General features: G+C 47.0%; 2 protein-coding genes across 3 annotated transcripts in view; one reads left to right on the top strand and one right to left on the bottom strand.

Moving 5' to 3' along the window:
• Positions 1 to 16,601, top strand: part of PALM3 (paralemmin 3) — a 255,035-nt gene that overhangs the window by 68,539 nt on the left and 169,895 nt on the right. The window lies entirely within an intron of this gene.
• MISP3 (MISP family member 3) overlaps positions 1 to 16,601 on the bottom strand; it is a 58,865-nt gene that overhangs the window by 16,227 nt on the left and 26,037 nt on the right. For both annotated transcript variants that reach the window (XM_068274183.1, XM_068274184.1), the window contains exon 3: positions 8,110 to 8,652. In XM_068274183.1, the coding sequence (XP_068130284.1) occupies positions 8,110 to 8,652 (543 nt within the window). The remainder of the gene's footprint in view (positions 1 to 8,109; positions 8,653 to 16,601) is intronic.

The following is a 16,601-nucleotide window of genomic DNA, read 5'->3' as shown; positions in this document are numbered from 1 at the left end:
GGTCTCCTTACCGAATAGGTGCAGCTTACTGAACAGGCAGAACCTAGATTTGAAACCAGGTCTCCTGTGTCAGAGGCAGAGCCCTTAACCATTACACTTTCCAGCCTTCCCATGCCCTCCTGCTGACCACTGCAGCTGTCTGGGACCCTCCTGAAAATTGTGACTCCGCTACCCCTCATGCACGGAGCTGCTTGTGCACAAGCTTACTGCGCCGGTGCGGCCGTACTCACGCAGGCACAGTGCGGCCGCGCTCGTGCATAAAGAGGAGGGCGGTCAAATCAGAAATCTGACAAGCTCTTGTCAGATATCTTTCTGGGGTCAGCATACGCCAAGGGTGCTCCGTAGAGCGCCATGGAAAGTCTCTGCAGGATCTAGAGGCCTCCTTCTTCTTTAGGTAAGGATGTGATTTTAGGCCCGAAGTTCGTCTCGTACATTTTAAATCCTCTGATCTGCATACTTGTTCTGGTCTGTGATTCTGACCAACGGCGATCAGTGACTTGTAGAGTTTCCAAGTTTGCTTCGAATTTGTTGCAAATAACATGCTACTTGCAAGTGAGCCAACCAGCCGATCCTGATTGACTCAGGTTTTAGTTGAATGCTATTTGCAACAAATGTACACAGAATTTAGAAAGAGCAGAGGATTAGCTCAATGAGCAGGCAAGCTGCTTTTTCTTTCAAACCGATTAACATTCATCTCTCAGGAGGTCAGAATGAGAATATGAATGAATGCTGACTTCTGATTGGCTGTTAAGGGCTGTCATTGCTTTTCTTTGCTCTGTAAAAATAATAATAATAATTGCCTTTTGCTCAGTGAGTATTAGTAACATTCTTGTGGACGGTGGCTGACCTTCTCTGTGGCGTTCCTTTAATTCCTCACCGGATAAATATTATTCATGATCACAAAAGATACAGGGAAATAAAGGCAGATGTCACAACCTATGAGTCATGCAGAGTACACACTGAGAGATAAGGCTCATTTACCTCTACCCAGCTCTGCAATATTCCCATCTATTACTGCAGCAACCGTACTGCACATTCACGGCATCCTCTGACTACTGGCTATACGCTAATCCATCTGTGAGCGAGTACATTAGACTATACATGTCAAAATCTGGCCTGCCGAGCAATCAGACTTGGCCCCCAAGTGGTTTTCCCACTTTGCATTGTGTTTGACCCACTGTAGATCACCAGGGAAGCTATATTGAAGGTGAAGCTCTAAAAGCCATATGGAGGAGGGAGTGGGAAAGCACTAGACTCCAGGGAACTATATAGGGGAGAGGGGGGGTCACTAGACCACCAGGGAACCATATAGGGGAGAGGGGGGTCACTAGACACCAGGGAACTGTTAACTGTTTGGGGGTGTGAGGAAGGGAACCACTAGACACCAGGAAACTTTAGGGGTGGGAGGGGGACCACCAGACACCAGGGTACTGTATAGGAGAAGAAGGGGTGGGGGAATAGACACCAGGGAACTGCACAGGAGAGGGAGGACCACTAAACTCCAGGGAGCTGCATGGGGAGGGAGGAGGGCTTCTAGACACCAGGGAACTGTATACAGTAAGGGAGGGAGGTTGGCAATTAAACAGTGAGGTTGGCCTGTGACTTGGTCCCAATTTCAACGAAACGTGGTATACAGATCCTTTACTACCTGGGCAGAACCACAAACAGCCAATCAGCTCTTACCTATTCACATCAATATATGCTCATTGACTATAGATTGTCAGCACCGGCGATTGTGAATGATCAATTTGGTCATCAGAGATCATAAGCTATCTTGTCAATCTGGCCTGCTCTTATTAAACATTATCTGTTAATAGGAAGCAAGGGTTAGCAATACTCACTTGGGCTATATCAGCCCATAGTGAGAATTCTTGAAAGGGGACCTGAACTCAGAACTTCCTCTCTGCTCTAAAAGATAAGCAACAGCAATACATCCTTTAAAGAAAAACATTCCTTTGTTACAACTGACAGAAATCCTGCAATAAATCTGCAGTGCTTCTACTTCCTGCTTTCATGGAAGCAGATATAAGGTTAACATACTATATTTACAAATTAGCTGCTCTGCCGAGGCAGCCAGTTGACATAACTGAGAGATCAAATTACAGCTGTGATTAGTCACAAAGGAGGGGGAATTAGGCAGGCTAAACTGTCTAAATACATACAGGGTGCATTTCTGTCTGTCCTGTGGAAGAGTTCAGGTCCCCTTTAAAGCCCCCACTCGGGGTTACTGCGTCCATCTAATGCACAGCGAGTTTGTGCTTCTCTCTCTCGCTCTGCAGCTCCGAAGTCCAAGGTCCGAACTCTCTAGCCAAGCAGCCTATCTGCATGGAGTTCTGCATGGGCTCTCCCCATGTTTAAACAAGCAAATATTTCTTTATAAACAAGATAGTGGAAGTAACAGAACCCACCCAGCAGAAGAGGGATTTAGGGGGATGCAGGTCAGCCTATGGAAATATTAAAGGACAGCTACTGCAAACAAATAGTAAAATGTACAACACACACATATAATTGTACATTTCTCCCAGAGTAAAATACACTATAAGTTTTATTTTTCCTATGTCGCTGTCACTTACAACAGGTAGTGAAAATCTGACAGGTTGTGGACTAGTCCATCCTCTCATGGGGGATACTCATTTATTTATTAATGAAAGCGCTTACTGAATAGCAGTTGCTCAGTCCAACTGCCAAAATCGTGTGCAGACGAGAAAGGAAGCTGGCTGACATCTTTGTATAGATCCTTTCCAGGGAGAGTACACAGGGAATCGGCGCAGGAGACTTGGGCGCAGGATACAGCCGGTATATGGCTGATCCTGCTTCTGCACAAGTCCCAGCCACGTTAATTACTATTCCCCCTCCAGGCCGCCATTGATGGTGGGGAATGATATAATCTGGCTTCCAGAAGCCAAATTATTATGTTTTAAAAGCAACTTCAGCTCCGTCTTCTGACTGCGCCGAAGTTACTCCCTGTGTGCCGCCATAGCCGTAATTCCTATCACGGCATATGGTGGCGCCGGCTGCGCCCAAATCTCCTGCGCTGGATTCACCGTGTTAGTTCCAGGGAGTGCTCTTGTAAAGAATAAGGGCCTTTTCACACCAAGGCGGTGCAGTATTTTTACCGCACCCCACCGCCGGGCAATGAAAGACAACACAGGTTAAGAACTACATTAATGCTGTGGCGATCTGCGTCGGGCCGGAAGTCATGTTAGTCTATGGCGACGCGTGGGTTTGTAAAAATTCACCGACGCGACGTTGTGGCGCGCATGCGCAGAAGTGTATTTTAAATACACTTCCGTGCACTTCCGCATACCCGAAGCAGGAAGTGACAGCAAGCACACATCATGCGCATGTCACTTCCTGCTTGGCCAGTGGCCAGAAAGGGAACACCGCTCAATAACACTGTGTTCCCTGAAGGCCTGTTTTTGATGGTGGGATGCCGTGCGTCGGATGCGACACATCGCTGGCACTGGTTTCTAGTGTTAAACCAGCCTAAAGGTAATACTGACAATGGACTTGTCATTATTACCTTGGACTTGCCCAAAATCTGTCAGCCTTTTATTGCCTTCAGTAAGTGATATCAACTTAGTAAACAAGTCATTTATAGTGCATTTTATACAGTATGTATTTAAAATGTTTACAATTTTCCGCAAAAGTGGCCCTTTAATTATAACCACTGCATTATCTACACTAGAATCATCTATTCTATACTACAGTCATTTAAAATGTGATTAGGGGAAGCTTCCATATGCCCAGCAACATCTGCGTCGACTGGCCCCAACTGATGGACTTTCAGGGGCCAAATTCCAGACGATCCGTGCTGGAGGAAGACCCAGATATGTATCATTTTTCTCTCCCTCGCTGTCTCAGGTTCCCTTTAAGGTCTGTACACATGCTAGATTTTAGCTGCCAGACAGACAGCTCAGGGGCTGGGGTGGTGAATTAGCTGTGGGGGGTGGAACTGTGCTGGGGGGCCCCCAAGTTACTTTTGCCCCAGGGCCCCCTTTATAGCTCAAGCCGGCCATGACCAAATGGTATTGGCATTACTAGGCTGTTATTACTGTGTGTATTGTCACCTTGACGTACGGGAGAAATAACCCTTGGCAGTATGATAATGACATGACTGGAAGTTGACATGTTTGTGTCCTAGATTTAAATCCACAGTTGGATCCTGTAGCTTTGTGCAGATATTAGGGTGCCATGACCGTCCATAATCACCTGGGCCAGCAGCCTGCAAACAGTGCTCGTTGTGCATGTTTAGCTCTCCTCAGTGACTTGCTGTCCTGCAGAGACTGGAGGCACAGAAAAGGCAGGAGGCTTCCCGCAGTGCCCAGGACAAAGCGTTCTGGTGACAATTCTATAGTAACTATCTGTTGGTCACACATACATGCTTGCACAAGACGTAAGATGCCTGTACAGATGACTGATGACCAAAACTGACACAGACAATCATTTCAGCCCTGAAATATCTGAATATCTGATGCCTGTATGCACCTTTATAAAGTTTGTACAGTATTCCTGTGTTTGTGCTGGTTTCATCCCACAGTCCAAAAACATACTGATAGGTGAGCCGCTGTCTGGCCAAACTGGTTCGACATCGTGTGGTTTTGCTTGTGTTGGTCTGGAAGGGATGTTACTTATTTAGTTATTGAGTTTACACCAGTATGTCAGCAGAACTGTTGCGCTTGCAATTTGCTCTGCGTATCTCACTTATCAAGACTGGTTCAAAGCAAGCAGGAGCAACAGAGGAGCCGGTATCCATAGCAACCAGTCATGTGCTAAATGAAGGAAGGCTTCTGATTGGTTGCGCCAAGCAACTGCTCTATTTTTGCTCCAGTTTTCTTTGCCTTAGTAAATTTGCTCTTGTGGAGTCTGTTAAGGGCCCGTTTCCACTCTCGCGGAAACGGCCGCGAATCCGCAGAGTTTCCCCGCAGGCAAATCGCGCGGGGAAACTCTGCCATAGGGGACAACGGCGCCGCCGGCCGAATCGCTTGCAGTAGCGATTCGGCCGGAAACCCCCACAGAATTCGCGGCGGAGGCTGCGATTCCCATAGCCGTGCATGGCACGGCTGATGGGAATCGCCTGCGATCCCGCCCACCCGCTCAGTGCCGGCGTGCGTCTACGAGACGCACGCCGCACTAGTGGAAACGAGCCCTAAAGGACCACTACAGTGAAAAAGTAAGCAGTTAAAATCTGACAGAACCGACATGAAGGATTCTCAGGGTTTTTGTTGTTTTCAAAAGCATTTGCTGAACAGCAGTTTAACTTCCAAAAATAGTGTGCAAGTGAGTAGGGAGTCTGACTGGTATCTTAGTATTGTGGCAGTTAGACTATTTTTGGAAATACTTTAGAAAACAGATAAAACCTTCAGAATCACCCATGAGGAGATGGACTAGTCTAAAACCTGTCAGTTCTGTCAGATTTTAACTGCTTACTTTTTTTTGCTGGAGTGTCCTTTAAAGGGCAGCTCCAGGCATGGATCTCATTCTACCATCTGACAGCTGAGTAAGCACACTGCCCAGATGTCAAACCAGCTGATTTCGGCGCCAGAGGTGCGTGCCTGATTTAGGCGCCTGGAGTAAAAAGAAAAAAAAGGAGTAATTTGGCGGCTGGCAAAAGCCCAAGTTTCGTTTCCCCCCGAGTTGCTACACCCCCCCCCCCCCATAGTATGAGGGTTTATCTAATGGCAAGACTGAGCCAGCATGAATAGTGTGGGGAAACCCTTAAGGTGGCCACTAACAGTCCAATTTCTAGTGAAAAATCGTTCGAGCGATCAGAAATTGTGATCGGAAGTGAAATTATCGTAATACATCGTTCACTACACCATCAACGAACCAATCTTTGCTTCCTATCTATCACAACCAACAAGAAAATCCAAATTTTGGTTCGACAAAAATTCATTCGGACGACATTTGTTTCACTCGTTCATAATCGATTGTGCCCATCAACTGAGGTTATTTACAACCCTCCGATCAGAATTTCAGATCGCTTGAACGATTTTTCGCTAGAAATTGGACAGTTAGTGGCCACCTTTAAACAGCTGGGGTGGGGTTTAGCTTCAATTTGAGAAGGCAGTACACACAGGGATACATGGTGTCCACCGCGTCAGGCACACAAGGATCATTGCTAGTATTGTAGGCACCAGGGCGCTTATTTATTTATCTTTTCTCACAGGAGGTGTTCTCTCATTTTAGCAATAAAATATATTTTCAAGCTTTGAGTAAATTCTCACTGTGGCCCTCAAACAGCAGGAAGTTGACGCAACAGATTGGGACTGCGGCGCTGCACGTTATCTGTATGTTGTGTTGGGTACAGTGAAGCATACAGCCAAACCATACCGCAACCCATTATACCGCAACGCTGCACTGTGGTGCATTGCAGTGCGGTAAGCCGTGTTACAAAGTGGCCGTTACACCGCAACTCACCACTGTGAACGTGGCCTTATTCAATTAACTTTTTCTCCTGAGTTTTCTCTTAGGAGATCATTTTTCATTTTCTGATGAAAATAACTTTTCAGCACTTTGCAATAAAAAGGTACCAAAAACTATGTGAAAACAAATTTTTTTTGAGTATTAAAGTAAAGGTCCAAGGAAAAAAAAAAGATCCACTTACCTGGGGCTTCCTCCAGCCCGTGGCAGCCGTCCTGTGCCCTCCCGACATCTCCGGTGGCTCCTGGTGTCCTTCGCTGCTGAACCCGACCTCTCTAGGTCGGGTTCCGGGTCGGCGTCTTCTGCGCTCCACCGCGCGGGTCACGTGATCCGGCCGACGTCATCAGGACGGTACTGCACAGAACTACTGCGCCTGTGCAGTACAGTCCTGATGACGTCGGCCGGACCACGTGACCCGCGCTGTGCAGTGCAGAAGAGGTGGACCCGGAACCCGACCTGGAGAGGTCGGGTTCTGCAGCGGAGAAGGATGGGAGCCTCCGAAGCTGCGGCGAGAGCACAGGACGGCTGCCACAGGCTGGAGGAAGCCCCAGGTAAGTGGATCTTTTTTTTTCCCCCTCCTTGGATGTTTCCTTTAAGGTGGGAAAATATCACCTATGAGTAAACTCAGAAGAAAACAGTTAATTGCATAGAGGCCTATTATTGCACTTTTTCAATTGTTTGGTGCTAAGTAGTTATTTTGGAAATAAGATGAAAACCTATTTCCCAGGAGAAAAGTTAATTGAATATAGGCCTAGGCAGTGGCGTAGCTATGGAGCTATGGGCCCCGGTGCGAGTTTTACATTGGGCCCCCCCAGCACTCTATATATAACACTTGCTACGACGCAACAAAACCTGTCAAGGTCATCCACAGTATTAGAGGTGCAAGAAGGGGATGGGGAACAGTTAAAGAGGAACGGTCATGAAAATCTTAAAATTTAAAACACATACAAATAAGAAGTACGTTTCTTCCCGGGTAAAATGAGCCATAAATGACTTTTCTCCTATGTTGCTGTCACTTACAGTAGGTAGTAAAAATCTGACAGAACCGACAGGTTTTGGACTAGCCCATCTTCTCATAGGGGGGTTCTCAGGGTTTTCTTTATTTTTAAAAGCACTTAGTGAATGGCATTTGCTCCGTCCAACTGCAAAAATAGTGTGTAGCGAGCCATGAGACTGGCCAGCATCTTTGTATTAATCATTTTAGGGAATGTCTTTATAAAGAGTAAAGGCCATGCTGAGAATCCTCTATAGAGAGATGGACTAGCCAAACATCTGTCGGTAATGTCAGATTTCTATTACCTACTGTAAGTGACAGCAACATAGGAGAAAAGTAATTTATGGCTCATTTTACTCTGGGAGAAATGTACTTATTTGTATGTGTTTTAATTTTTAAGATTTTCGCGATGGTTCCTCTTTAATTGATTATTACGATTCAAAGCATCTATAGAAGTGATTATTATGAGCACAGGACCAATAAACAGCTAATACTGTGGTTGAGGAAGGGCCCCGTTGGGCCCAAGGGCCCGGTGCGGTCGCAACCTCTGCAACCCCTATTGCTATGCCACTGGGCCTAGGAGAAGCTGCACTTCAACAACAATCTCCTAAGTATGGAAACATTCTGTGACATGACAGCTTTGCTTTATATTGCCCAATTTTGAATTAACAAAAACCTGTTAGTGGTCTCACCTGGTTGGTAGTTTCCACTTTGGACGCCATCTCTGTTCTCAGCCTGTATCTGACCGTCATTGTCATCTTTTCCATAGATACTCCTCCTCTGCCTCCTGAGTTCCTGCTCTCTCTCCTGCACCTCTTCTATCTCTCTCTCCAAGATAGACCGTGGACTGGGTGAACGGAGAACCTGGAAGGGACTGCCAGGAGCAGGAATGGGGGTTTCAGTGTTAGGGAGAGGAGAGCTCCCTGAATTTGAACGAGAGAAACGAAGATCTGCAGGGGTGGAACGTCGAGCCTCTGCAGGGGAGGGTCTTCTAGCATCTGTGGGGGCGGCACTAAAGGCATTGCCAGCAGTAGATCTCCGTATCAAAGAGCCATGCTCCAGAATGATAATGTTGCTTCCATTGGCCTCAGCATACGATGGACCTTTCCTGACCTCTGCTGAGGGAGTCACTGGGGCCCTGTGGTTAGACTGTATGCTGCTCACCACGAACGGGATTTCAATAGACACTGACTTCAGTTCACTTTGCCTTCTCTTGAAGGGAGGATCTGAAGGCTCTGTAAGCAAAATGTAGAATACTCGAGATGTTAAAATACAAGTACATATAAAATGTGTATATAAAACAAATACAAAAAATTGTGAAAAAAATTGTGATATATATTTACTATAATTTTTTTTCACATGTATGAATAGGACAGTCCAGTTGTATTTTGTATGCAGGTTGGAACTAAGCCAGTTCAAACAGGCAGAAACAGCATTTGATTGGCTCGGTTTCAAGTTGCATACAGTTTGCAACCAACTTTGCATAAAGTCAAATTTTTGGCAGTTTAGTGATCATTCCAGATGCTAATGAACAAAAAGTGTTATATATATATAGTCCTGCAGCACAGGGTACGGTACCTCTATAACTTGATTGCATACAAAATAATAACAGGTAAAGAAAAGAAGATTAATAAACCAATATGTCCTCGCAGCATATAGGAGGCATAATACATTATACATGAATATAACTGACACAAAACTCGTAGTTACCCATGTGTGGAAATAGAATGTGTGGAGGAGATACGAGGTAGGACCTCTCCTGGTGAGGTGGAAGACTGGAGTGATCGTTGTGGTCCTGATGGCAGCTACAAGTATGTAGAAAGGGTGCAGCTGTACCCCAAAATAGCTGCACCTGAAGGGCGAGGAGCAAAGGCTGCCCCTCCCCAGCCACACCCTCCACCACACCCCCTGCCACCTGATACACAGGGGTGGGGAAACATGACTCAAGTAGGAATGTGGATTTATCTAGAACCATGGAGAGGTTGGGAACTAATTCTACCATATATACTCGAATACAAGTCTACTCCAATATTCAACCCTCTTAAGCTGGAATTTTTTTATTGACTCAAGTATAAGTCTACCCAGCAAAGTTACTGACTGCACTTGGGGACCAGGAAGGAGTAACTGCTGCTCTTGGGGATTAGGAGGGGTTAATGACTGCAGTGCATACAGTATTGCAGCCAATAACCCCTCCTGGGCCTTAAGTGCAGCCAATACCTCCTCCTCCAGGCCCCCAAGTGCTGCAATTATTCACTCCCTTTTATGCAGCCCAGTATTTCCCCCCACCCCTTTCCTTGTTAATTGTTGTGGCTAAGACTTTCAGACCTGTGTTTTCTTGGCATTTTCTTTCTTCAAAGTCTCACTCAGCACTGGGTAAATTGCTGCAAATGGGAATGTCACTGATAGTACACACATTACTCAGTGTGCTCAGTGTTGCCCATGACTCATGTATAAGTCGACCCCTATACTTTTATAAAGTGAATCAGACCTACATTTCTAGACTTATCCTCGAGTACACACAGTAAATAATAATGATAAAAGATAAACTAAATAGTACTAAATTCAGTAACAGATTAAAATAATGAGAAGAAAACAACCCTCTTGATGAATGTGTTTGAGAAATACAGAGTTGCTGCAGATTATATGTGCAAGTTGGTTTACAGACAACTGCAGGGGGCCCAGAGCTCTAAGGGAAGGGATGGTCGGAAATGCCCAATTCTAATTCTGCGAATATTACAATTTTCCGATTTCAGTTTTTCTGATTTCCAAGGAGTATTTTATTAGTCATGTTTTGCATCAGAGAATGCAAAAAAAAATTGGAAAAACTGAAAATCAGTCTTGTGATTGGTCTGAAATTAAAGTCTGCATTCTCTGATTGGTCGAACGCTTCCGAGTTCTGTGATTGGGATAAAATTACAGAGGAAATTGGATTTCTGCAGATTTCCGATTTCTGTTTTACAAATTCCGCTTGGAAATTATTATTGATTTATAAAGCGCCAGCATATTCCATGGCGCTGTACAAAGTAAGAAACGAACATGGGATACATAATAATACAGACAATGGTGTACACCAATATACAGAATACATCATTGGTGACAAAATACAAAATCCATACACAATACAGAATTGGTAATGACCGTGATAAAAGTGTTGTCACCGATACTAGGCTGCGGCCTGAAACTCTGCCCCATTACAAACCGGAAGTGTCCATTGATTGCACATACAGCGACCCTTCCTCGATAGAAGGGTGAGACGCAAACCATATAGTGCCTACATGTCAAACTACCGCCTGAGGGCCAAATCTGGCCCTTGGAGCCATCGGATTTGGCCCTCAGGTGGTTTGCCCACTTTGCATTATGTTTGGCCCACTCTAGACCACCAGAGAAGCTATATTGGTGGGGAAGCCATATGGGGGGCTGGAAAGCACTAGATACCAGTGAACTGTATAGGCAAGGAAAGGGGGCCACTATACACCGGGAAGCTGTATAGGGGAAGAAGGGGGCCACTAAACACGAGGAAACTGTATGGGGAGGGAGGACCACTAAACATCAGGGAACTGTATCTGTGTTGGAGGGGGGTTATTAGACATCAGAGCAGTGGCCTCTTAGACATTGAGGTCGGCCCATGACTTGGTCCCCCCTGATCTAGTGTATTTGCAAGGCTTTACCTGTGAAGCTTGCAGATTACCCTACGCTATTGGCTATCTTTTGTGTTCCCCGACCTTTTGGTTTTGAGATTGTACACTCCGTAATCGGCAGACTAGCTGTAAATTCAAAGGGCAAACTAATCAGCTCAAACATACAGAAAGCATCTTGTGTATGCATTATATCTTAGAATGGCAAATTGTCCAATCAGCCACAGCCTGCTTATGTTCACAGATCATATTATATGGGGAAAATTTCAAAGAATATTTCCTTATAACACAATGGAATTTCCCAGAGTGCACTGCATGCCGAACAAGGGTCATTGGGAGATCATGTATAATACCTATAATGACTGCTTACTTGCTAATAATCCCTAGCCTGTAACCGTTACGCCTAACACACTATCCGTCTTATGCTGCAATCACTGTGACAAGTACACGGTACACGCTCTGCAGACAATAGCGGGGACAAGCTGTGATTCCTCATAGCAGGACTGGACTTTGTGGAGGGACCAGAAATAAGGATCCCCCCTCCCCCTCTTGACCACATCTCTGCCATGTCATATGGTTTTGTAATAACTGCATTTTAATTAAACAGTTGTACTGTTTTGTATTTGACTGTCTCTATATATAATTTTACACCATCAGCACTTACTGACTTGACGAAGTTGGCAGAATAACCGACGAAACAAAATACATATAATTAAAGGCTGATTAGCTCACCGTTGCTTTTTTGAAGCTAAACCAACATTTACACTCTCTTTATATTATCGGTTTTACCGGTTTTGTTTTTTATCACACCGGGCACATCCTTCTTATCATGTCCTAGCTCTTATTGGTCATGCTAAACCAGAGCAGGATCATCCACCAGGCAACCTAGGCAGGTGCCTAGGGCCTAGTGTGTTACAAGGGGCCCATCTGCCATCTTCTCTGACCTCTCTCAACTTCAGCTTACAAAAAGAACCGCAAAGGGAAGTCAAATCTACGACCATGCCTAGGGCCCCTATTACATCTTAATCCATCTCTGCACTGAGCCAATCATTAGGGTGCAATTGTTTGCTAGGCTTGGGCCAGTATATTGATTGCTACATAAATAGATGTGTGTTATGTGAGCTTATTTACGGAGTCCTGATTAGTCCTCTGATGACACTGGAGGGCGCCACTCTTTGATAGAAATTTTTAAAGAAGACTACCCCTTTAAGATTATTTAACTGATTCCGGACCTCACTAGTTGAAATCTACATCCTGCTGGTGGCTGCGCGGCTCTGACAGGTCATAGATTTCAAGTCCCGCCGCTTCCGCTGATCGCGTCGCTCTGTCCCCGCCGCAGCTCACTCACCCTGCCGTCAGTATGAGCCGGTCAGGAGCCGATTTAATTGGCTCCTGACCCCGTGACCACTATGAGCCAATCCCATTGGCTTACATTGATCACAGGGTCAGAAGCCAATGAAATTGACTCCTGACGGCACACAGAGCTCTACCATCATAGCAGTGGCAGAGAAATGGGCCTGCGGTGATGGGAGAACGGCGTGACCTCTAGAGTGGCGGATATGTGCGACGATTCGACGGTAAACGCCGTTTTGTGTACCAGCAGTCTTTGGTCCTTAAAGGAGTTATCAGGGAAATTACCGAAAATGAGCTTTACTCACCTGGGGATTTCTCCAGCCCCTTGCAGCAGACTGTCCCACACCAACCGCTTTGCTCCCCGCCGATGTCCCGGTCTCGCCGCTCGTTAAGGCCGACCGCGGGGTCGGCCTTACTGCGGCTGCACGAAGTACCACTGTCAATCATCGCCACATGGGCCATGGCACGCCGCGGCCCACATGGCGATGAATGACAGCGGCGATTCGCGCAGCCACGCCGGCGAGACAGGGACGGCGGCGGAGAGCAGAGAGGTCGGTGTGGGACAGTCTGCTGCGAGGGGCTGGAGAAAGCCCCAGGTGAGTAAAGCTCATTTTCGGTAATTTCCCTGATAACTCCTTTAAAGAGACTCCGAGATTAATTAATATAATAGATTTATACATACCTGGGGCTTCCACCAGCCCCATCCGCCTGGATCGCTCCCACACCGCCATCCTCAGGTTTCTCTATTGATGGTACTGGGTTTGCGTAACTTCGGCCAATCGCGGCCAGTTTTATGCATGCGCAGTCACTCCCTTCGTCTCTCCGGCGCCTGCGCCGTACGGAGGGAGTGCACTGTGCCTGCGTCGACTGGCTGAAGTGACGGGACCCGGTACCGGCGATAGAGAAGACTGAGGACGGCGGCGTGGCAGCGATCCAGGCGGATGGGGCTGGAGGAAGACCCAGGTATGTATGCATCTATTATGTTAATTCATTTCTGAGACTCTTTAAGGGACCAGAGACTGTTGGTACACAAAAGGGTTAAATAGGTCATTTGTTTTGTTTTCAGTGTGTGCGGTTTTGTTATGGTGGCAATCAGTGCTCTGATCGTATTTAAAGCAACAATACCCAGTTCCATTCAATTGATTGGAGCCTCTGATGTTGCAGCCTTAAAGCACACCTGAAGTGAAAGAAATATGGAGCCTGACATATTTATTTCCTTTTAAAGGATGCAGATTGCCTGACAGTCCTGCCGATCCTCTGCCTCTGCCCCTTTCAGTTCTGATTGGCCTGAAGTCTGACTGGATTATAGTAGCTGCAAGCAGGTTCCAGGTGTGCAATTCAGACACTACTGCAGTCAGAGTTCAGCAGGACTGCCAGGTAACTGGTATTGTTTAAATGGATGTGGCAGCCACCATATCCTTCTCACTTCAAGGACAACTGAAGTGAGAGGTATATGGAGGCTGCCATATTTGCTGTATTTTCTTTGAAGGCAAAAAAAGTTGCCTGGTTGTCCTATTGATCCTCTGCCTCTAATACTTTCAGCAATAGCCCCTGAACAAGCATGCAGCAGATCAGGTGTTTCTGACATTACTGTCAGACCTGACATTAGCTACATGCTTGTTTCTGGTGTAATTCAGACTCTACTGCAGCCAAATAGATTAGCAGGGCTAACAGGCAACTAGCATTGTTTAAAAGGAAATAAATATGGCAGCCTCCATATTCCTCTCACTTTAGTTGTCCTTTCAGGTTCCCTTTAATGCTGCTTCTGATTTGCTGGAACCTGATTGGCTAATGAAGAACTCATATTAAACTGACATTTTCTCCGAGACCTCATAAAGAACCTTTCTTAGTCTGCAATGTATTTTTAAAGGCTTGTCTTGTATATTTATGACTGACAGTTAAAAAGGCGCCGATCCCTGGGAGTGAGTTAATCAGTGTGTGCTGGAAACTAGCCGGCTTTCACTTTACTTTACAAGGGCTGAGTCAATAATCATTTACATGTCCTTTCCGCTAAGTGTACAGAGTACAGTGGCACTGACTGACTGTCCCTGGCAGAGAGAAGCCAGATCGCTCTATAGCTGCTGCATTGTACAGGAGACAACAGTGCAAGTGCAGGACTGACTGTCCCTGGCAGAGAGAAGCTGTATGACTCTATAGCTCCTGCATTGTATAGGAGACAGCAGTGCAGGTGCAGGACTGACTGTCCCTGGCAGGGAGAAGCTGTATGGCTTTATAGCTGCTGCATTGTACAGGAGACAGCAGTGCAGGTGCAGGACTGACTGTCCCTGGCAGAGAGAAGCCAGATTGCTCTATAGCTGCTGCATTGTACAGGAGACAGCAGTGCAGGTGCAGGACTGACTGTCCCTGGCAGGGAGAAGCTGTATGGCTCTATAGCTGCTGCGTTGTATAGGAGACAGCAGTGCAGGTGCAGGACTGACTGTCCCTGGCAGAGAGAAGCCAGATCGTTCTATAGCTGCTGCATTGTACAGGAGACAGCAGTGCAGGTGCGGGACTGACTGTCCCTGGCAGAGAGAAGCTGTATGACTCTATAGCTCCTGCATTGTATAGGAGACAGCAGTGCAGGTGCAGGACTGACTGTCCCTGGCAGGGAGAAGCTGTATGGCTTTATAGCTGCTGCATTGTATAGGAGACAGCAGTGCAGGTGCAGGACTGACTGTCCCTGGCAGGGAGAAGCTGTATGGCTCTATAGCTGCTGCATTGTATCGGAGACAGCAGTGCAGGTGCAGGACTGACTGTCCCTGGCAGAGAGAAGCTGTAACACTCTATAGCTGCTGCATTGTATAGGAGACAGCAGTGCAGACGCGGGACTGACTGTCCCTGGCAGAGAGAAACTAGATCGCTCTATAGCTGCTGCATTGTACAGGAGACAGCAGTGCAGGTGCAGGACTGACTGTCCCTGGCAGGGAGAAGCTGTATGGCTCTATAGCTGCTGCGTTGTATAGGAGACAGCAGTGCAGGTGCAGGACTGACTGTCCCTGGCAGAGAGAAGCCAGATCGTTCTATAGCTGCTGCATTGTACAGGAGACAGCAGTGCAGGCGCGGGACTGACGGTCCCTGGCAGAGAGAAGCTGTATGGCTCTATAGCTGCTGCATTGTATAGGAGACAGCAGTGCAGGTGCAGGACTGACTGTCCCTGGCAGGGAGAAGCTGTAACACTCTATAGCTGCTGCATTGTATAGGAGACAGCAGTGCAGGTGCAGGACTGACTGTCCCTGGCAGGGAGAAGCTGTATGGCTCTATAGCTGCTGCATTGTACAGGAGACAACAGTGCAGGTGCGGGACTGACTGTCCCTGGCAGAGAGAAGCTAGATCGCTCTATAGCTGCTGCATTGTATAGGAGACAGCAGTGCAGGTGCAGGACTGACGGTCCCTGGCAGAGAGAAGCTGTATGGCTCTATAGCTGCTGCATTGTATAGGAGACAGCAGTGCAGGTGCAGGACTGACTGTCCCTGGCAGAGAGAAGCCATATTGCTCTATAGCTGCTGCATTGTATAGGAGACAGCAGTGCAGGTGCAGGACTGACTGTCCCTGGCAGAGAGAAGCCATATTGCTCTATAGCTGCTGCATTGTATAGGAGACAGCAGTGCAGGTGCAGGACTGACTGTCCCTGGCAGGGAGAAGCCAGATCGCTTTATAGCTGCTGCATTGTATAGGAGACAGCAGTGCAGGTGCAGGACTGACTGTCCCTGGCAGGGAGAAGCTGTATGGCTCTATAGCTGCTGCATTGTACAGGAGACAACAGTGCAGGTGCGGGACTGACTGTCCCTGGCAGAGAGAAGCTAGATCGCTCTATAGCTGCTGCATTGTATAGGAGACAGCAGTGCAGGTGCAGGACTGACTGTCCCTGGCAGAGAGAAGCCATATTGCTCTATAGCTGCTGCATTGTATAGGAGACAGCAGTGCAGGTGCAGGACTGACTGTCCCTGGCAGGGAGAAGCCAGATCGCTTTATAGCTGCTGCATTGTATAGGAGACAGCAGTGCAGGCGCGGGACTGACTGTCCCTGGCAGAGAGAAGCCAGATTGTTCTATAGCTGCTGCATTGTATAGGAGACAGCAGAGCAGGTGCAGGACTGACTGTCCCTGGCAGGGAGAAGCCAGATATCTCTATACCTGCTGCATTGTATAGGAGACAGCAGTGCAGGTGCAGGACTGACTGTCCCTGGCAGAGAGAAGC

Source organism: Hyperolius riggenbachi, chromosome 3, assembly GCF_040937935.1.
Source record: "Hyperolius riggenbachi isolate aHypRig1 chromosome 3, aHypRig1.pri, whole genome shotgun sequence".
In the NCBI taxonomy this organism is placed as follows: domain Eukaryota; kingdom Metazoa; phylum Chordata; class Amphibia; order Anura; family Hyperoliidae; genus Hyperolius; species Hyperolius riggenbachi.
The sequence above is the reverse complement of the archived record's forward strand: the minus strand, read 5'-3'. Positions and strand labels throughout refer to the sequence as shown.